At 39.4% G+C, this 21620-nt stretch overlaps 1 protein-coding gene across 1 annotated transcript in view; it reads left to right on the forward strand.

The window, feature by feature from the left end:
• The first annotated feature begins 7625 nt into the window (after nt 1–7625).
• The window catches only part of MAPK14 (mitogen-activated protein kinase 14), an 83676-nt gene continuing 69681 nt past the window's right edge, over nt 7626–21620 (forward strand). Inside the window, exons 1-2 of the mRNA XM_012727115.1 lie at nt 7626–8123; nt 8403–8640. Coding sequence (XP_012582569.1) covers nt 8008–8123; nt 8403–8640 — 354 coding nt within the window. The 5' untranslated portion in view covers nt 7626–8007. The remainder of the gene's footprint in view (nt 8124–8402; nt 8641–21620) is intronic.

Below are 21620 nucleotides of genomic sequence, written 5' to 3' on the forward strand. Positions count from 1 at the left end.
AGTTGACTGAGTTCTTCAGTTATACAACAAAGAGCAGAGCCAGAGTCTGAACCTAGTCTTTGATTCCAAAAGAGCTTCCATATGCTAAGATCATGTGGTCTCCTACCAAGTGGGATTAATAATCCCAGCCTACAGAGAGGAGAAAGGCCTCCTGAGGGAAACAGAATATGAGTTCTGCTCTGTCTAGCCAGGGAGAAAAATAAGGTTATTTCAAGAAGAGATTAGGATAAAATTAAAGAGATATATAAAGCCAGTCATTCAATAAATATGAGTTAAATTAGTGTTAAGTAAAAAAAAAAAAAAAAAGTAGGTTAAAGCCTGTCCCTGGAGTAGGGACTTGATTTCTATCTTGAACACACATATACTTTAGCTAGTTAAAGGATTTGGACAGGAGTAATAACATGCACAGACATGCTTTGGGAAGACAAATTGTGAAAGTGGTATAGTCTAGAGTTGTGCTATCCAGCACAGTAGTCACTGCATCTTTGTGGTTATTTAAACAAAATGTAATTAAAATAAAACCAAATGAAATATCCAGCTCCTTAGTCACACTAGCTACCTTTCAAGTGCTCAGCAGCCACAAGTTTCAGGAGCTACAGTACTAGACAGCACTGATAATATTTCCATAATCACAGAAAGTTCTGTTGAATAGTGCTAGAGAAAGGAGAGACTGAGGCAAAAAGACCAACTGGGAGTCATTAATATTACAGTAGACCAGGGGAGAGGTAACAAATCGTGACTCAAGAGACCACAGTCAGGATGGGTGGCAGGGATAGCTGGAAAGCTGTTTTTAAAAGGCTCGTCAAATCTCAGCTAAAGCAGCAACACATGATTTCTTTACATTTTTTTGAAGATTTATTTGTGCACACAAGAACTGGGGTGCAGGCCAGAGATGTGGGTGGTGAGAGGACTCATCAGAGCCAGTGGGGAACAGGACAGACAGATCCACTGAAATAAAATGCTGAGGGGAGCAGCGAGGAGAGGTCTTCTGTGCCATGTGTGTTAGCTCCCTGACCAGGGATTGAACTCATGCAGAGTGGCTGATGATAGCTTGAGAGAGCTAAGACTTAACACCTGCACCAACAGGGAGGCCCTAGATTTCCTTATTTTTAAAAAATAGTTTTCTGGGGGCTCTCCCTGGTGGTGTAGCAGGTTAAAGCACCGCATTGTAAAGTTCTTAAAAGCCACCGCAGCATGAGTTTGATCCTCCACCAGGGAACTGACCCGCATGGCGCAACAGACCTCTCCTGACCCTCCTGCTGCTCCCCTCAGAAATGATTTCAGTAGATCTGCCTGTTCTGCTCCCCATTCTGTCTCTGGTGAATCCTCTCACCCACCACACCTCTGGCCTGTACCCCAGTTCTGTAAGCATAAACAAATCTTTTAAAAAAAAAATAGTTCTCTGGAATTTCTCCAGCTCCTTATGCCTCTCTTGATTTCATAGAAACCCTAGTGGTTCATTTTCACACACTAGCAGGACCCTCCCCAACAAGATACAATGACCAGAAGTTCCTGCCGACAGACTGCAGGTGTACTGTGCTGTGGGTAAGACAAAGCATTTCAGAAAAAGGGTATCCAAACTGCACTAGTCACTTTTTAGCTCAGATAATACACCCAGGAGGAAGTCTTTATTACTGACTCTTGAAGGCATAGTCAATGGGGCTTCTGCACTCAATAGGTCTGACAGTGTGCTATGCTCTACCTATAATCTTAAAGATAAGTGTCCACAAAGGAAACATTTCTATGATGCTTCCTGCCATCACACACAATATTTAAGTGGGTGGACCATGGATCTGAACTACTTAAGGTTTCATTTTCTTATTCTACAAATGTGACATAATTTTGGGTATCTGAAATCACTATTAAGAGAAATTAGTTTAATCACTACAGTCCCCACTTGGTGCCCACATTTGGTTTCACAAATATCAGCATCATTCAGAAACTTGTTAGAAATACAAGGTGTCAGTCTCCCCCTAGCAAGACCTAATTAGTCAGAAAGTCTGAGGCTGAGCCAGCAGCCTCTTTGAAGTGGTGCTGAGACACTAGAGTAGGAAAACCCCTATAAATGTAGCCAATTACTTTTATTCAGGAACACAGTGCTAAAATTGGGGGCCACTGTTAAAATACAGGCATTTTTGTACTATTCCTTCAGCCTTCAAACTACTTCTCTTTGTCAATCCAGACATCCATTTATTCACTTATATATATATTAAAAGTTTTTTAATAACCAAAAATAAGCAACGTAAATACAGTGGATTTTCTGATGATCCAATAAGCATGAATGCCGGACCTTTGTGTAGTTGCAACAGTCTCTTGCCATTGATATGACTCATCTTCATATGTTTTCTTTATTCATGGGTAGGTAAAATTCATTTCCAGAATTTCAAAATAGCATTTGTAATTCCATCAGAAACATCCCTTTGCTCATTACTACCTACATTTTTAGGGGAATCCACTTGGACTATAATAAAGGGACCAGCAAAGGGTATTGAGTCACTGTGACATGAATAAAATAAGATAGCCTTCAAGGAATTGACCATTGGATACATAAACAATTATCTTTAATGTGCAGTGGTGCACAGTAATGTTCCCCTTAACATTACCAGTAGGATTTGTTGGACAGAAACTCACTTTTGGGGGTGTGAGAGAAGGCCTCACAAGTTGACACTGATACATAAAAAGGATTTGATAAATACAAGGTGGGGTGGGGTGGCTGTGGGAGGAAAACAACACTCTGTGAGAAGGAACTGTGAATAAAGGAAGTAAAAGCTGACCATACTAGGGCCCGGGCTGCCAGGCCTCTGGAGGGGAGAGCGGGACCAGTTGGGTAAGGTTGGGCAAGCAGCAGACCAGTTCTGGGACCAGCAATGCGAATTGGAAAGGAGTCAGCTTCAAAACACACACATTGTTTCTTGCCATTATGCCATTCCATTGTTTCAAAAACAGAAACAATGCCTCGGAGAGATAAGCTCCCAGGGACAAGCATCATTCATTACACAAATACCCGCGGCTTGCAGTCTGCGACATGCCTGGCCCTGCGGGCCATGGACGCAGCTCCCACCCGGGACTTCGAAGTGAAACGGGGGCTGGTCCCTCGCTCTCGGACCCACCTGGGCCGCGTAGCTCACAGTCTGCAGCCCCCCAGCTCCCAGGCGCCTCCCGGCGGCGGCTCACCTGGTTCCCTAGCAAGCGCTGGACTGCAACCGGGCTCCCTCCCGGCTGGCAGCACTGCGGATTTCCCACACCGGCGGTTCCTAAGCCGTTGAGGCCGAACCGCCCGGGTGTTCGGCGGGGAGGGGGACAAGAGTGCGGGCCGAGGAAGTGGGGGTGGGGGGAGGGCAAGGCCTGTGCACGGAGAGCGTGCCCGGAGAGGGTGCCTGGACCGTGGAAGCCCCTGCCCTGGGCCGTTCAGGCCGCCAGTGTCATGGAGGTTTCACTGCTCTTGGTTGAGGGCTTATTTGATGTCAGGCCTGGAGCTGTGCACTTCACAGACAGTAACTGTATCACGAGGACTGTGTTGGGTCAGAAGGTGTATGAGGAAACAGGAGGTTAGGAATTACCTAGGTATCCAACACTCGCTCTGCTCTCCACACCCTTGCTCTTTCCCACTGAAGGACACTCTTGCCCAGGTCTCCCCTGTTAAGTCTGTCTGTTTGTCTTTCTCCCTCCCTGATCTCTCTAGCTCCACTCCCCCCACTCCTCCAGCTCACAGCCTCCTCCTCCTGTACACTTCTCTCAGTCACTGTGTCATGTCTCACTGTGTTTTGTTTTCATGATTGGCCCACTTACAGTTTTACACCTGTTTAATTGTTCTATTAACATCTAACCCATTATTTGCTTTACCTACTTCTCTTTGTAAATTGTCTCACCATCATAAGGGCAGGAATTTTGATGTCTTTCATTAACTGCTGTATCATCAATGGCTGGAAATTATGGTAGATGTGTCAAGTGCTTAATAAATTTGGATTGAATGATTATTTCCCAGTTAATGTAGTTGCTCCTCACAGGCAGCAACTGTGTCTGTTTTTTCATTACCTTTCTATAGAAGTGTCTGACCCCCAGTAAATATTCACAAAAGTCAATTAATGAAAGAGTGAATGTACTGCTCACTGTATCTTTATCCTCTCAGTCAATCTCACCGTATTATACTACCCTGTTGGATAAATATATGGTTTTCTAGGGTTCCTACTTGCAAGTTTCCTCCTTTGTATTCATCCATTCATGCCACCCCTCATTTCTTCAAGGTTAATTTTTTGCCCTCACTTCTTCCTTCAACCTCTATTACTTCTTAGAAAACTCCCTGACCTGTAGGTTGGAATATTTTCAAGCAGAATCCCTTCAAAGGCAAGAGAATCCAGGCTAGTCACACTGAGTCCAAAATAAAGCTTTCCACAAATCATCCATGACCTTGGTTTTGACTCCCCCCCCAACCCCCAAGAAAACTGAGAATCCTATACCACCTGTTAAAATAAAGATCATAGTAATTATTCATAATCTATCCAATACATATTTATGGGGTGTCTTTTATCATTGTACTGTGTTAGATGCTGGGACAAGACACACAATTTGAGCACACCAGGATATGTACCACACAAAAGAGAATAATTATGGGAAGTGATGAGAATTAGTTACTAAGAGAAGTAACTAAGAGTATAAGACTGAATCCAATTCTTCTGTTTATTGTAGCAAGTTTTAGCATTAGAATAGGTTGGCAACAGTGGATACTATGGGGCTGTAATACACTGCCCATTATTCACATTTATTTTCTTCTTCAACTTTACAAGTGGCTTTAGTAGGTAGGGATGCAAGTCAGGGATTCTCTTTTGCATAAACTGGAAGTAAGTTCTAAGCAAGTTTAATTGACTTGCTTAATGAGACTCTGCCTTGTTCATACCCTGAGAAGCAAAAATTAAGACTGACTCCTTCTTCTCTGGAAGCAATTGCCAACAGAAGTCAGTTACAAACCTCAGGATAATGGCTTTAAAAAATGCTTCCCTTTTTGAAATAATGTTTTTGTGTCCTTTGGGTAGACTCTTAGGAGTAGAATTCCTGGCTCATATGGTAGCTCCATTATTAGTAGTTTGAGGAACCTCCACACAGCTTTCCATAGTGGTTGGACCAGTTTGCATTCCCACCAGCAGTGTAGGAAAGTTCCTTTTTCTCCACATCCTCACCAACATTTGATGTTGCTAGTTTTTTTAATATGTGCTGTTCTCACTGGTGTGAGGTGGTATCTAATTGTGGTTTAGATTTGCATTTCCCTGATTATAAGTGATGTTGAACATTTTTTTTCATGTACCTGTTCACCATTTGTATTTCCTCTTTGGAGAAGTGTCTTTTTAGCTCATCTGCCCACTTTTTGACTGGACTGTTTACTTTGTTTTTTGTTGAGTCATGTGACCTCTTTGTAGATTTTTGAGATCAGTTCCTTATCAGTTGTATTGTGTGCAAAAAATGTCTCCCTATCAGTAGGGTATCTCTTTGTTTTGCTTAGTGTCTCTTTTGCTGTACAGAAGTTTTTTAGTTTGATGTAATCCTAGTTGTTTATCTTTTCCTTCACTTTTTTTGCTTTAGGGAATATGTCTTTAAAAATGTTACTGAGATGTATGTCATATATTTGTTTTGCCTATATCTTCTTCTATATACTTTATGGTTTCAAGTCTTATTTTTGTGCATGGTGTGAGGTAGTAGTGTAGATTCATTATTTGTAAGAAGCAGTCTAGTTTTCCCAGTACCATTTACTGAACAAACTGTCCTTGTTCCATTACATATTCTTTTCTCCTTTGCCAAAGATTAGTTGTCCATAAATATGTGCGTTTATTTCTGGGTTTTCTATTTGATTCTATTGGTCGGTGTGTCTGTTTTTGGTCCATTACCATTTTAATTTTTATGGACTTGTGGTATAGTGTGAAATCTGGGCATGTGATACTTCCATTCTCCTTTTTATTCAGAAGAGCTTTGGTTATTCAAGGTTTTTTGTGATTCCATATGAATTTTATCAATATTTGTTCTATTTCTTTGAAGAATGTCATTGAAATTTTTATTATAACAGCATTGAATCTGTAAATTTTTTTTCAGTAGGATGACCATTTTGATAGCTAATTCTTCTAATCCATTTGTAAGGATTTTTTTTCCTATTTCTTTTAACGGTTTTCTTTGTATATTTACATCCCTGTTTATTCCAACACTATTCATAATTGGTAAGATATGAAAACCACCCAAATACCTAAAAATAGATGACTGGATCAAGAAGATGTGGTATACTTACTCAATGGAATACTACTCAGTAATTAAAAAGTTAAACTCAGGCCATTGGCAGCACCTTGGACTGAACTTGATGAGACCATACTCAGTAAAATAAGTCAGAAGGAAAAAGAAAAACATTGAATGCCTTCACTTATAGGAGGAAAATAGGGGAACTGAATAAGGGGGGGATAACAACAATAATTAAACAAGAAAACTAGCAAGTAATCACAAATAAAGAGACATTCTGCGAGGGAAGGGGAGGAAAAAGGATCAAAATGGGAGAGAAGAAGGGACTATGGAGATGGTTTCACGGGCGAACTGTTGGGAATTTTTACAGGGAATACACAATGATATAAGTAAAAGACATAAATTATTAAAAAGATAAAATTAAGGCCCTCCCTGGTGGTGCAGAGGGTTAAAGCACAGCACTAAGAAGCCTAAGCCACTTCCGCATGAGTTCGATCCCCGCCTGCCCCGCAGGTGACCACATGGCCCACCAGACCTCTCCTGATCCGCCCACTGCTCCCCTCAGCAGTGTACTTTGTAGATCTGCCTGTTCTTCTCCCCACTATGTCCCTGGTGAATCCTCTCACCTCCGCATCTCTGGACTTTACCCCAGTTCTGTATGAATAAACAAATCTTAAAAAAAAAGATAAAATTAATAAAAATGCTTCCTTAAGGAAAAATCAGTTTCTGGATCGGAACTATTTGAGTGTATTTTTAAAATGCACAGTGAGTGGGTGTGTGGGCGGGGAGGATAGACACAGGCACATCACACACCTATTCTATTGGACTCTCCTTGGGTTATGGGTACCTGCATTTTAAAAATGATTCTTCTGCACAGATAATTTGAATATTACTAAGAGAGTCTGAGTGAAAACCTGTCTTACTAGAGAGCTAATGTTTGCTTTTGGGACAGAACTCCAAAGAGCAAGCCATATGTTTTTGAGCAGATGGGAATGTAACGACTTTCTGGCAGGAACCTTTCCCTTTTTTATGCAAACATTCGTTGGAAATTGGGGGTCCGCTGAGCAGGTGCTCTGAACTACCCTCAGTGCAAAGATCTTTTGGCTCTTTTCCGGACACCCTATTTGTCCCTGTCGCTTTTCGCCTTGCAGCCAGGCACTTACCCCGCTGACCACTGTGAGGCGCGCACGACGTGTGCTGCCCGCTTATCTCTTTCCCCCGCCACCTTGGCTCCGCAATCAGTCCTAGGTTGTTCCTGCCTCTGGTCTCCAGCTGTTGCTCTCTTCTCGCGAGAACTGCTCTTCCCGTCCTTTCCCCTCGCGAACCCCCTCCCGCGGGCATGTTCCATATTGGGTAAAATCTCGACTCACGGAGAGTCCCGGGAGCTGGTCTCGCGAGACTACGTCGGGAGGCTCCTGTTCGCTGGCTCTGGAACCGCGACCACTGGAGCCTTAGTGGGCTGCAGTTGGAGTCTCTGTCCTGCCCCGTTGCCCGAAGTCGGCCTGGTCGGGGAGGGTGCAGGGGGAGCGCGGTGGGCGCAGCTTTGAGCCCCGGAGCGCGCCCCAGCCCTTAGCTTGGGCTCGCCCCTGTTGCTGAGGCGCGATCAGTTGCTGCACTGACAGGGGCCGCGCGCGCGCGCGCGCGGGAGTCGGTGGGGTCGCGGCACCCGCACCTGCGCCCGCAGCCAGCGCTGGGTCCTCGCCCAGCTGGGCAGGCGAAGAGGCCGGGGAGCGGGTGCGGGCGCAGGCATAGCCCCGCAGGGCCACCTCCTCGCTCCGTGGCCGCCGCTGGAAGATGTCTCAGGAGAGGCCCACGTTCTACCGGCAGGAGCTGAACAAGACAATCTGGGAGGTGCCCGAGCGTTACCAGAACCTGTCCCCGGTGGGCTCCGGCGCCTATGGCTCCGTGTGGTGAGTGTCACCAGGCCTGGGCCGCGGTAGGCTGGGTGGTCCCTCATGCCCGAGAGCCAGGCCTACCCCCTCCGCTCAGCAATACACCAAGCGGCAGGAATTTTTCTCGGGGGAGGGCATTGCTGCCCCTTTGGCCCCTGCCCTGCACCCCTGTACCCCTTGCACCCCTCAACCTGCACACCTAGGTCAGACGTGTGCAGGACGCGCGTCCACGCTGGGTGGTGGGTGGAGGTGCTGGAATTCGGCCCTGGCTCTCTCCTTGAACATTCCCTTCTTGAGGGAGGTGGGGGTGCTGCTCAGGGACCGGGCACGGAATGTAGGAGCTCTTTGGGGAGCTCTGCTGGCGTCGAAGGATCCTCTCCAGAGCTGCGTCTGCCTTGGGCGCGGGATCCTGCGCGCTCAGCAGACGAGTCCGAGTTGCTGCTGGGAGGAGCAGAAGGGCACACAGCCCGAATGGGAGACTGCGGTCATCCGAACCAAACTGACCACCGAGGGCGTTCTGTCCGGACTTTTGCGTGTGTGTGTGTGTGCAAACCTCCGTGGAAATCCCATTTAGAGAAACGTTCATTTTGAATTCGCTCTTGAATTAGCAGCAACCCATGGAGCTTAAAATACTGACTTTATCTCTGTGAGCACTGTGCCAGCTTGAATGGTGTGTTTCCGACTCAGTTGCAAGCGTATTTCCTTTTCGCAGGGGTGGGGGGTGGCAGTGCCTGCGAGCATTCTGCAGCTTTGAGAGACTGGCCTCCTCACTGATTAGTCACATACCACTGCTCATTTTAAGTATTGTTTGACAAAACAATTTTCTCACTTTGAGCAAGTGAGATTCAGATCCGTTGGACGCCCTCAAGATCAAAAAGTTATTAACAATGCTGGGAGGTGTTGTGAATATTTTAAAATTGTGACAATTCTTGTGACTACTGTATTTTTAAAACCCCTTAGGGAGTTCACAGGGAACGTATCTCCATTTGTAGCCTGATGTACATGATGGTTTTCACAAGGATGTGGAATATACAACAGAAAAATGGAAGAGACACTTTTTAGTTTAAATTCATACTGTGTCTTAAATTGCTACCAAAAAATTTCAGGACCTGAAATATTTCTCTGACTTCTCAGAATGTATACATTATATGTTAGATGCACTGTAATATGAGAGCCCCTGCTAGGAAGTTAGTTCGTGCGCATGCATTATTTGAAAAGGGGGCTATGTAATTATTTTTTGTTTTGGAACAAATTCCAGTCTTTTGAACTTGCTAATCGCTAAATATAATTCCCCTATTTCTTAAAGTCGCCTCATGAATTTCCTGTTTGGTAGTATCTTCTGGGTATTTGAGATTGTGCAATAGTGTCCAGTAACAGATCATATTGTATTTTCTAGTTCAAGTTGTGTGAGTTATCTTGCTGATGGCACCATACTTGACTTCTTTTCTACATTTTTCCAGTATGGAGGTTTACATTTGAAGGAATTTACAGCATTTGTTTCTGTGTGTGAGAGAGAGAGAATGAGTTTTCAAAGATATATTTGAGTCATTGTTTCTTTCACAGCTAATTATTTTACCTTCATTTTTCATTCTTAAATTCATGCATTAACCTTTGTGGTATCAAATTTTCGTTTCCAGTGATGTTTACATTTTATTAGAAAGAATAGCCCAACTACAGGGAGTTGATTGAGCTTGAAAAAAAAACTGCTTGCAAGGTTTCCCTACTTGATTTTTATAGCTCTGCACTGGAACAGGAGATTCAAATTTAAATGAAATGCCACTAAAATAATCTCCATATTTCTTTAATACTATGCTTTTCTGACTTATAGATGCCAGCAGTATCTGTAATTTTATTAAACAAGTTTTTAAAAATACATAATACAGTTACATTTTATAAAATTCAAGAGGCATAAAAGGAGATAAGTGAAAAGTCTTTCCTTTCTTATTCTCCACTCACACTACTCCTTTTCTCAGAGACAACTACTGTTATGTTTTGAAGGCAGAGTTGTGTTTGTTTTCGGTAATTGTTCAACATAAGAAAATTGAACAAATGTAACTGATTTTGAGTTGACAATATCAGAATTTAGATTTACAGGTAAGTGTTCTCTCACTCAGTACTTATTTGAAGTTGTTTTTTAAATTAGCAACTTTTCAGTTGGGGCAGAAAACATTTTTAAGATCTGTTTTGGAACCTATGCTATTTTTCACTGTTTTTACTCATTGAGGGCAGATTTGATTTTATGGAATAACAAAATTAAATTGAATCCAGATTACTTAGAGAATTTGAACTCAAGTCTGGTGAAAGAGATTAGGTAATCAGGCTGGTGACCTGCTTTAGGTCAAATAGGAGTTGTAACTATAATGACACAGAATTTCTTGTGTGACTTGTAGAACTGGATCTGAATGAAATCTGATCCAGAGAAGAATCTCTGGAAGTGTTTGAAGGAATGCAGCATCACTGAAATATGCGTCAGTTTCTAAAGTCGATTGCTCTGCTCTGAAGAGCAACTTAGTTTTTTTACATAGGCCTTGCATTTAATTTACAATAAATACATAGTAAAAAATGCAAGTAGCAGCCCCTGTTTTAACCAACTGTGGAATCAGACTTGAAATTTGGGAGTTGATAGGTTTTACAAATGTCTTTTCATTTTTAAGGGATAAAGGGAACTAAAGTCTAAATAGTTTTAAGGAACTTTATGCAGTGTCCCTGAGGGGAAATGATGCAAAATTGTTCAAGAATATGTTGTTGCAAAGCATTGATTTTGTGGGTTTGGAACAGATGGGGGAAATCTTTGTGGTAAGTTTAAGGAAATATAAACAGGAACTTAAATGTCTTTCCTTGGAGTATTTTTTTTTTTTTAATTTAAAGACCTTTGCTGTTGGTTAGAGATGTAGAGTGCTAGTAACCACAAGTAGGTAAAAATTAAGAATTAGTCTTAAATCATGTTCAGTCATTTATTCAATAATATTTGTTCAGTACCAACTGTGGCCAGATAGTCAGCTAAGTTTCTTGAGATAGAACAAGACGATCTACCTCTCATAGAGCTTATAGCCTAATGCAAGTAATAATAATATTTTATGGATTGTTTACTAATAGCCATTGTACCGTATGACCTATATTTAACACCAGTATGTAAAATACGTAAGGCTTTTAGTGAGAGGATGGCAGAATTCACTAAGAAATTAAATGCAACTTCCTAAACATTTTGTGGAAAAAGATTGTATATAAATAATATAATACAAATAAATGGAGTTACTTTTTGTTGGCACTAATGGCCATTCACCATTTTAAATCTTTTTTTTAGGATAAGCCAGGGTAGAAATAAATAAAATATGTCACTGAGTATGCAAAGATATGTCACTGAGTATGCAGTCCTCGTATGGCTCAGTGAAGGCAAGTGTTATTAACCCAGTTGTATAAATGAGTATTTACCCTCATTCAATAAAGAAAAGCATATTTTGATACAACTCTTGATTTGGTTCTGGGGTTCAATGCATTAGAAATGTCTTTTCCTGTATATGTACACTGGTGAGGTGTGGTGACACTTTTTCTTCTGCTGTTTGTTTCCCCCCACCCCCCCCTTTTTTTTTTTTTAAAAAAAAAGGGGTTGGCTATGTAAGAAGGCAGTAGAGCAGTGACTGTATGAAGCCAATCACACCAATGTCATTGACATATTCATTAGTCTTCCTCAGAATTCATAAACCAAATGTGAACTTATTACCTAGATTTATTTTCCCCCAAAGAATTATTAGACAGTGCAAATAGTTTATTCCTGAATTTATAAATCTTGTTGGTTTGAAATTCTTCAATGTGTATTTTGTAAAGTTGGGATTACATTATACATGTTTGATAAAGTATAGGGTATAAATAGAAACAATTTCTCTCCAGACCTTTGAAAATAGTTAGATATTTACTTTTAATGGTGGTATTTGGTAGTGATTTGTCTCGACCCAAGAGGTATTATTACTGTAGTGTTCAAAAAACCTCATCACTTGAAACTTGGAGATTTCATCCTACAGTTACTATATTCTTGGAGGTCATGCACACATTCCTTTAGGATAAAATGAACAAACAAATTTCAGTTAAACTAAAGTATAAGTAAAGTTTTCAGTGCTTCCACAAATTTTAAGTTCATTTGTGTTAAAGATTTGTAAAATCAATCTCTTTTCCAGCATTTCAACCTTTTAAGAATTTACTCTAGGAAAGAAGACTATGGCCTGTGTGCTTTGTGCTTTTGACAAAGAGGTCCTGGGTTCTGATATACTTGGTTCTCAGGGTAAATGTTGGGGGAATGGAGGAAAGAAGTATGGAAGAGTGAGGATCTAAAATGCCCCCTAAGTTTTGGCTTTGGAAAAATAGATTTTAGTGCCATTTTTTGACCTTCAGAGAGTTAGTTACAGGATACAGGATTATGGAGGCAAAAGGGAGAGGGACTTGAGTCTACGCCAAGTTCCTTGAGGATAGGACTTTGTCTGGTGTGTTATACTGACATTTTGAGCACCTATTATGTATGGGCCTCTCTCTGTAGGTACTGGAGATGAAATACAAACAGACACCGATTTCTGCCCTTAAGCTGTGTTCTGAAGGGAATGGAAATGGAAGTAAATAAATAAATAAAATTTTTAGTATGTCATATGGTAAGTATAATGTGAAGAATGAAGCAAGGAAAGGAGAGGGAGTTCTGGATGGCTGTACAGCACTTTTCAGCAGAGTGGAAAGAGTAGACCTCAGTGGTAAAGTGGCAAGTGAGTGAAAACTGAGGGAAGTAATATAGAACACTGGTTGGATATGGGTGGGAAGAAAAGAACATTGCAGGCCGAGATCAACTAATGCAAAGGCCCTGAAGCAAAGACCTGGCTTTCCAGCAACGACTAGGAGACCGTTAAGGCTAGAACTGAATGAACCAGAAAGCAAGTAGTAAAGAGAAGAGGGTGGAGGTGCTGCAGATATACAGGGGCTAAGTAGGACTTTAATTTGCCTTTATAGGAAGTGTGCCTTTACTCTGAGAGGGGTAAGCCATAGAGGCTTAAAGCCACAGGAGAGACATGATCCAACTTTAGCAAATCACTCTGCTCTGAGGTAGTCTTTTTTTCTTTTCCATTTCTTTCTCATACCCATTTGAGGTGTTAATTGTAATTTAGGGTCTAATGGGGGGGGGTCAGATGAGTTGGTACAGACCCCTAACCCAAACTCACAGCTCTTATTCCAGAAGGGTCTGAGTACTAGCACCAACCCTTTCTGGTGGGTTTTAAAAATTCAGGATACTCCTGTCCAGCTCTTTAAATAACGTGGACTTACTTCACTTTTTCAGGTTTCTGTTGCCAAAAGAAAGGGAGTGAAGAGATTAGCTCTAGACTTCTGTTGACAAAAGAAGATTAGGCTGCTGGCAGGTTTAATGTTTTCTAACTTCTTTGGACTTCTAGGTTTTTTCATACTGTTGGATCATATTTTAAGTCACTTTTGTCTTTCTTCAACATTTAAGACCTCATTTATTTTTCTGTTTTATTTGTCCTTGTATCTGCTTTACACTTCTACCTTTCCCTAGTACAATAATTTTAGTGGAGGTTGGATTATTGTGACCTACTAATGTTTTGGTTCTGAGGCTCCAAGGACTTCTACGTTAACTTGAATAAATCTTAAAGGTTGAAAGATTCTACACATGTGACTATAAAAGTCTACGGGATTGACTGTTTTCCCTACTTCTCCAGATACAACTCTCTCCTTTCATGAAAGCCATCCCCCTTTACTGCTGCACCATCTAGTTGCAGAAAATAAGTGTTCCTAAACACACATTCCCATGGCAACATAACAAAAAGGTAATAGAACAAATGTTTATTTTGTCTAGACCTGCTGTCTGAGTAACTTGAGACCCTGAACGTGTTCATTCCTGTTAACTGAATGATGGTCTACAGACGTCCTCAACACTTTCTCCCTTAGACCTGGGTGGTATTGTCACCGCCTTTGCCATGAGAGAAGATGAGTGTGCCTCACTGTCAGGCTGCCCACAAGTAGGAATTGCCTGCTTTCCCTAGCTGGCAGTCCAGTGTGTCGGCTCCACAAAGCATGTAACCATACCCCCTCACCCCCCCCCCCCCAAAGTATACCATTTCCTTTGTATTCTTAAATTCATTAATTCAGTATTGCCAGTGCTAGGCATATATATATATATATATATAGCATATAAATATATATATAATATATAATATTTACAATATTTTATAAATATTATTTATTTTAAAATTTATATAAATTTATATTAAAATTTATATAACATTTATATTATATATATGGCATATATATAAAAACAGAAAAAAAACCCAAGAAGATGTCTGCTTTTGAAAATATTAGTCTTGAAGGGACATGTAGTTTCCTAGAGAGTGCTTGGAAGTCCTCTGTAACCTATTCTTTCAGTCTAACTTGCCATCTCAAACATATTTTTATATTTCTAATGCTTCCCTTAAAATCTTCTTTTAAAATCTCTCTTGAATTTAGTGGTACATTGATCACTTTTTACATCTTGGGCAACTTCATGCAAAGTTAAGTGTTGGAAATCTGTGTCTGAGATGCCTTTTCATCTTGATGATTCAGATCTAAAAGTGATGACATCAGTAAGTGCCCACAGAGATCAGAACTTCTTCTTTTGATGTTTGAAGGGCTCTGGGAGGCTGTTTTAGATAGAGGAAGAAAGGGACTCTGAGAGCTAAGTGTTCTCTTGCCCATTAACCCATTCCTGTACTTCACTTGGGGTAACAGCCTTCTCCCTGATGGATCTTGTGTTCCTGGTCATGTGCTTGGTCTCTCCTGTGATGGCGTGAAGTGTTCGGCTTATTAAGTGTATATTGAACTGTTGTTTATATTTTCTTATTCCTGTAGTAGGTGTAACTTTATTTCCAGAAATAAATGCTTTATTCTTAATATCTTCATAGTTATTTCTTTTTTAACCTATGAAATCCTTCATTTAAGGGTTAGGTTAGCTTGAACCTTCTTGAATTCTCAATTTTTGAATAGTTTCTATTTGTATTTGTTTTCCAGGCTACTAGACGCTGGTGAAAATCTTACATTCCTCATTTGGTATCATAACATCTTGATGATGCTAATGTTTAAATTAAAGTGAAATATTGTTGTATTGGTATCTTACATAAGATATGCCTTTAATGATGTCCTCATTTGGCATCATAAGTTTGACTTGCTTCACTTTGTGATCCCCAGTTTAGTGTACCAAGTGACTTCAGTTTTGAATGATCTGCATTGATTATTTTTCTATACACTTCTTGAGGATGATCTCAGAGATGTAGCAGTAGCTACCCTAGAAATGGATTCATATTACTTACTTTTGTGGGGCAGCTTTAGATAGTGAAGCTAATATTTCAAGGAAGCTTATCTTTGGCACTGAGGGTTGACAGTGGTCCTGAAAATTATAATCAGGGAATGAGTCAGTTACCTGAAAATTTCTATAAAAGTATTACGGGACTATAATTTTGTAAGATTGAGATGTAAAAGAAATGGTCATCAAATAAAGAAATTTTAAAGGGCATTTGGTATATGTAGAGATGTGCAGACAATTACATGATGTTCAAGTTAGAATTTTTATAAAGGAGGAAAGATTTGAAGATATTTGGAAGAGGCATAGAGGGAACATTTGGAAGGTGGAAAGGGAATTTATTTGGGTGACAGGAGAAAACAAAAAGAGAGTAGATATGAGATGGACTGGCCTGACAGGAGGAATAACCAACTGTGATTCTCATTCTGTTTGTTCTTCAGAATCACTTGTGGGGCTTTTAAACATATAGCTGCTTGGGTTCTACCCCCAGAAATTAAGAATTAGGCAGCTTTCCTTTTTCTGGACAGTATAGAACTGCTACCATATCTTGAGTTCTAAAGTATAAGTAAGTGCTTTAAAATTGATCTGTCTGGTAGTGCCTACATAACACATTAAAGAAAGTAAATGTGTCTATTTGTGAAAGTCTTTTAGTAATTTGTGTGTGTGTGTGTGTTTGTTCTGACTCCCCAGTGAGATTTCTTAGTTTTTGAGATTAAGAGCTGCTGTTTGTTTTGATATGTATTTAGTAATTTTGCCAGGCACTAAAATCTGAGTTTAAAAGATAAACTATAGATAGTGTCTGTGCTCCCTCATTCTAAATTGGAAAATAGATAAAGGAATGATTTTTTTTTTTTAGTTCATCTTCAATAGTATTGACTACATTATTTTGCTGATTATGATAGTTTTTCAGTCCTATTTAATAATTACTAAATCAATGTGCATTTTAACTTGTAGAACCTATATTTTAGTTTTCCATAACATGACAACAAATGATCAAGGATTTAGATCCTAAATTATATTTTAATAATCTGTCCCATTTTTCTATTTCAGAGATATACTCAACCTTAAATTTGAGACTAAGAAATCTAAAAGTATATATCGAGAATTTGCTGTATGATAAACACCATCCTGAAAGCTAGTCATGAAACTTATAATAACAGCATGTTCATTTCAATTTGGAACATTTAAAACCACCTGTTTTTATAGTTCATAAAGTACTTTCACATAATCATCTTATTTCAGAACAACATTATGAGATAAGCAGAGCTGTTAACACCTCCTATTTTATTAATTTGTAAAGAGGTACAAAGCAACTTTGATCAAGATGACCTGCTAGAAGGTGCCAGAACTAAACTAGAATTGAGCTTTTGACTACCAGTTTACTTTTCTCTATTTCATACAACATATGTTTATGTTTAATAGAATTTGTTAAGATTAGCTCATCAAAATAGAGACTGTTTAGTAGATGCAAAAATAGCTTTGTTAAATGAAATTTCAGTAACTTTTCCTAGAACAGTAGAGACTTTTACCTAGCATTCTCAAAAGTGAAATATCTTGAAAATTGTAGTATTTTGATAGGAAAAAATCATATTGCTAAGAATAATGATTTAAAAATATGGCCATAAATATTTGATACTCATCCCTTAATGAGCTTAATTAATTCTCCTTCCCTTGAATGAAGGTTGTGGTTACTAACTCACTCCTGCAGTATATGAAATGTGGTGGAGGTAATAGAGTATGACTTCTGACGTTAGGTTATAAGATATTGTGGTCCTAGACCCTCCCTGGTGGTGGAAGAGGGTAAAGCAGAGCACTACAAAGCTGTCGGCAGAGTTCCATCCCCAGCCATGGGCTGACCTCATGGTACAGAAGACCTCTCCTGTCTCCATGGCTCCCTTCAGTAGTGTATTTCAGTCATTCCACTTGCTCTGTTGCCCACTTGGTCTCTGGTGAATCCTCTCACCTCCTGCACCTCTAGCCTGTACCCCAGTTCTTGTATACATAAATAAATAAATATTTAAAAAGGAACAAAGATATTGTCATCCCCGCCCTGCCCTTTCTCTGAGATTCTTGCTCTAGAGCAGTTTCTCAACCATGGTAGTATAAACATTTTGAACCAGATATAGAACTGTCCTATACATTGTAGGATGTTTACTAGTAAACCTGGCCTCTGTTCTGTAGCATAAGCCCTCTTTGCACACCTCAGTTGTGACATCCAGTAATGGCTCAGACATTGTCACATGTTCCCTGGGGGTTAAAAATTGGCCTCTGTTGAGAATCACTGTTTTAGTGAAAGTCAGCTGCAATGTTGAGGAGAAACTGAAGAAGCCCAGTGGAGAGGATCAGATGCAGACAGCTGAGGTCTGCCAATAGCCTATGATTGAGCCATCCTGGAAGTGGATCCTTCAACCTTGCACAAGCCTTCAGATGACTGTAGCTAATTCCTTACTGCAGCGGCAGTCTTATAAGTCTCATGAGCCAGAACCACCCAGCTAAGCTGCCCCCAAATTCCTGATCATACAAACTGTACAATAATCAATCTTATATAAGTCTCCAGTTTGGGGAGTGATTTATTTTCTAGCAGTAGATAACCAACCTATTTAAGTGTTACCACAAAAAATCCATATATACAGTAAAATATAGTCAGACTGAGGAAAACCCAAAAGTTGTGAAAACATATTAATGCCTATTGTGTAACTCTATAGTGATGTTCATAGTACATATCTGTAGATTGCTTGTCTGGATATGATGCTTATAATCAGTATTACTGTAAGTCTTTTAATTGTAACAGCAAAGCAAAATTGGTGAAAATATTAAATACAATGTAATGTTTGGAATATGCAATATAATTGTTTACAGTATATAATATAATGTACATTGTGATATAATATGTAGTTTGCAAGAATTAGTCTATTTAATATTTCAGATTGGCTTGAAAAGTGTTCTTAAGTGATAAATTCAAAAATATTTGTAAGTGAAAAATCTCAAACACTAATGTCAAGAAGATAAATCCCTGATGACACAATTCTATTGAGACCTTGAAAAATACTTCCTGTTAAAAGCAATAAAATATCCCATGTAGAATAATTTTGCAATAAATATGGAATAACCATTGCTTTTGATGCAGATGTATCATGTCATTTGCAATTAAAGAAATATGTTAACTGACATCATGTAGCCTTTAAAGCATCAATGAAGGCATATCTTAAATCACTCTATTTTTAAATGAAGCTTACAGCAAATGAAGACTGAATTAATTGCATTCATATTTAATCACAAATAGTTTTGGGTTTTTTTTTTTTTTAAAGATTTATTTATTTGTTCATACAGAACTGGGGTACAGGCCAGAGGCTCAGGGGCAGTGAGAGGCTTCACCAGAGACAGAGCGGGGAGCAGAACAGGCAGATTGACGAAGTACACTGCTGAGGGGAGCAGCGGGAGGGTCAGGAGAGGTCTGCCACGCCATGTGGTCACCTCCAGGGCAGGCGGGAATCGAACTCATGCAGAAGTGGCTTTAGCTTCTCAGTGCTGTGCTTTAACCCGCTGTGCCACCAGGGAGGGCCCTAGTTTTGGATTTTAAAGTGCATGTCTACATAAATTTCCACAGTGATTGAATATCAATTTTTATCAACCTAGTAAAAATTGAAGCGTTTGTGTTTGGAAAACATTTTTGCTCCAGTAGTTTAGAAGTTTTTGTAGCAGGAATTGGGAATGACAAATATGTAGTGCGCATGTTGCCATTCCCTGTATTGCAGCATGTTACTATGGTATTTCTTCCCTGGGTGAGATTTTCATGGAAATAATTTACATTAAAGTTCTTAACCTGTAAGTGCTGTAAGCAAAGTAAGTAATCAGTTACATGACTCTTTCATTCTAGACTAATCTGCTGGTAAGGTTTTTCATTTGTCACTTATGTTTTAGACCTTGCATGTACTTGGTGATGATTGTATTAATAACATCTCTTGTTCTTCCCATCAATATGAAAGGGTTATTGCAAGAAATTAGTCTAATAAAGGAAGAAGAGGGAGAGGAGTCAAGACAGGGGAGGGAAGAATACAAGGACCTATGATGAAAGTTCCCCGGTGATGTGGTGGTGGTGGTGGTGGGAGTTTAGTATGGAGATTAGAGATTATACCAGGAGAGAAGTCAGATATTGTACAGAAATGAACAATGTAAATAAATAGAAATTAGCCTATTAAAATATGACCTAGTGTAAATAGTCTGATTGTTTTGTGTTTTTTTTCAAATAAAAGCTTATGTACACATTAAACAAGCTATTTGAGAGTCAATGAAAATATTAAAAGAATACTAACAATGTTTTAAGTAAATGTTTAACAATGTTTTAAAGTAAATTTTAAATATCTTGCTACCCTGAGGAATTTTGTTTTGAGGACCCTAGATCAAAGCTAGAGTTCTGGTTGCATAAAATTGCCCCAAACAGGGGACCTGTGCATATGCATCGAACTACTTTCATTTGTTTGAATTTAGAAGGAAAAAAAAGGTAGATTTCTATAGCATAGGAAAAAATTTGCTGAAGACATTTCCAGAATGGTATTTAATATAAATTTGTGTAAAGTTCCAAATTGGTAGTCTAAAAACTACATTATTTAAAGGGTTCATTTTGAGGACTGTTATTAATTAACTTTAATTCAGTTGGGTAAAAAGGCTTCAGATTGCATGATCTGAAGAAAAGATGGTACATTTTTGCACATTACTTCTTTCCATTTAGATATTTTAATGAACTTGGTGTATTACTGAGAATGTGTTAACTCAGTGTAATTGCAGTTTCTAATATATTTCCATTTAATTTCCAATAATAAAAATTAAATTGTGTTTTCCTTTTAATCATTAGTGGGGTTCACGTTTTCGTATTAACACTATTCAGGAATTAAAAGGTTATCTATGACTTTTGAAAGAAGTTGTAAAATCACTTATAATTCCCATTTACTAATCAGAATTATGTGAATGCGCTGCTTATTCTTGATTTTGTTAGGGGAAACCCAAGTAATTTCTTTTTTTATTTTATTTTATTTTATTTTTTTTAAGGATTTATTTATTCATACAGAACTAGGGTACAGGCCAGAGATGTGGAGGGTGATAAGATTCACCAGAGACAGAGCGGGGGAGCAGAACAGGCAGATCGACGAAGTACACTGCTGAGGGGAGCAGCGGGCTGGTCAGGGGAGGTCTGCCACGCCATGTGGTCGCCTCCGGGGCAGGCGGGGATTGAACTCATGCGGAAGTGGCTTTAGCTTCTTAATGCTGTGCTTTAACCCGCTGAGCCACCAGGGAGGGCCTCAAGTAATTACTTTAGGAAAATCTTAATACTTCATTTGTATTCTCATGCTGTGGACGTTGGTGCTTGCCCTGGTTAGGCAGCACCTCACCTATCTTAAAAGGTTGTCTTTCTTCCTCTGCCAACCCAGCTGCTTATTTACCCACCTTAGCAACACAGAAAATCTGCAAGCAAGTATAGATCTATCAAAAGCTTGGAGTATAGATCTATCAAAAGCTTGGAGGATTGTATGAGAAATATGGAGCTTACTATCTATTTTTCTTTTTAAGATTTCTTCTTGGATTAATAAGCCTGTCAGAGAGCAGCAGGCTGTGCTGTTTTGTATTCTCTTCCCTCTGTTAATAATGGACTGTATTTTAGTTTACGACAGCATTCTCCAATGATACATGTGCTAAGAGAAGAACCATCTGAAACCGACTATTATATTTATGTAAGGCTGTTAATTAGGGCATTTTTACCATATTATACAGTGTCTCCTTTATAAACATACACAGGAAGAGCTTTTTTTCTGCTTTTATTACAGAACTAATTATGCCTCTCTTCAGTTCTGAGTATCTGGTTTATTTTTATTATATGGTTCTGTGTCTCATGTCCTAACTGGTTGTATTCTCTTTGTGATGGCTTTAAGGGGCTCAGAGCCAAATTTGACTCCCACCTCTAACGGGTATTTAGGAAGAATCTCATGGTATATAGTTGTATGCTATGCTTACCCATATAGAGTTTCTTATTTTTCTTATTTTTTCTTTGATAACTTCCTGTTTTGTCAAGTTTTCACAGTTTTGTCAACTGTGTATACACAGTTCAGACTGTATAAATTCACTTTGGTATAAATTAGTAGGTGATATATAAATAAATATAAAAGATTAAACAGAATTGTTTTAGGATATATTAAGAATCC

This window comes from Condylura cristata, unplaced genomic scaffold (genome assembly GCF_000260355.1).
Source record: "Condylura cristata isolate star-nosed mole 26May11 unplaced genomic scaffold, ConCri1.0 scaffold00001, whole genome shotgun sequence".
Lineage (NCBI taxonomy): Eukaryota > Metazoa > Chordata > Mammalia > Eulipotyphla > Talpidae > Condylura > Condylura cristata.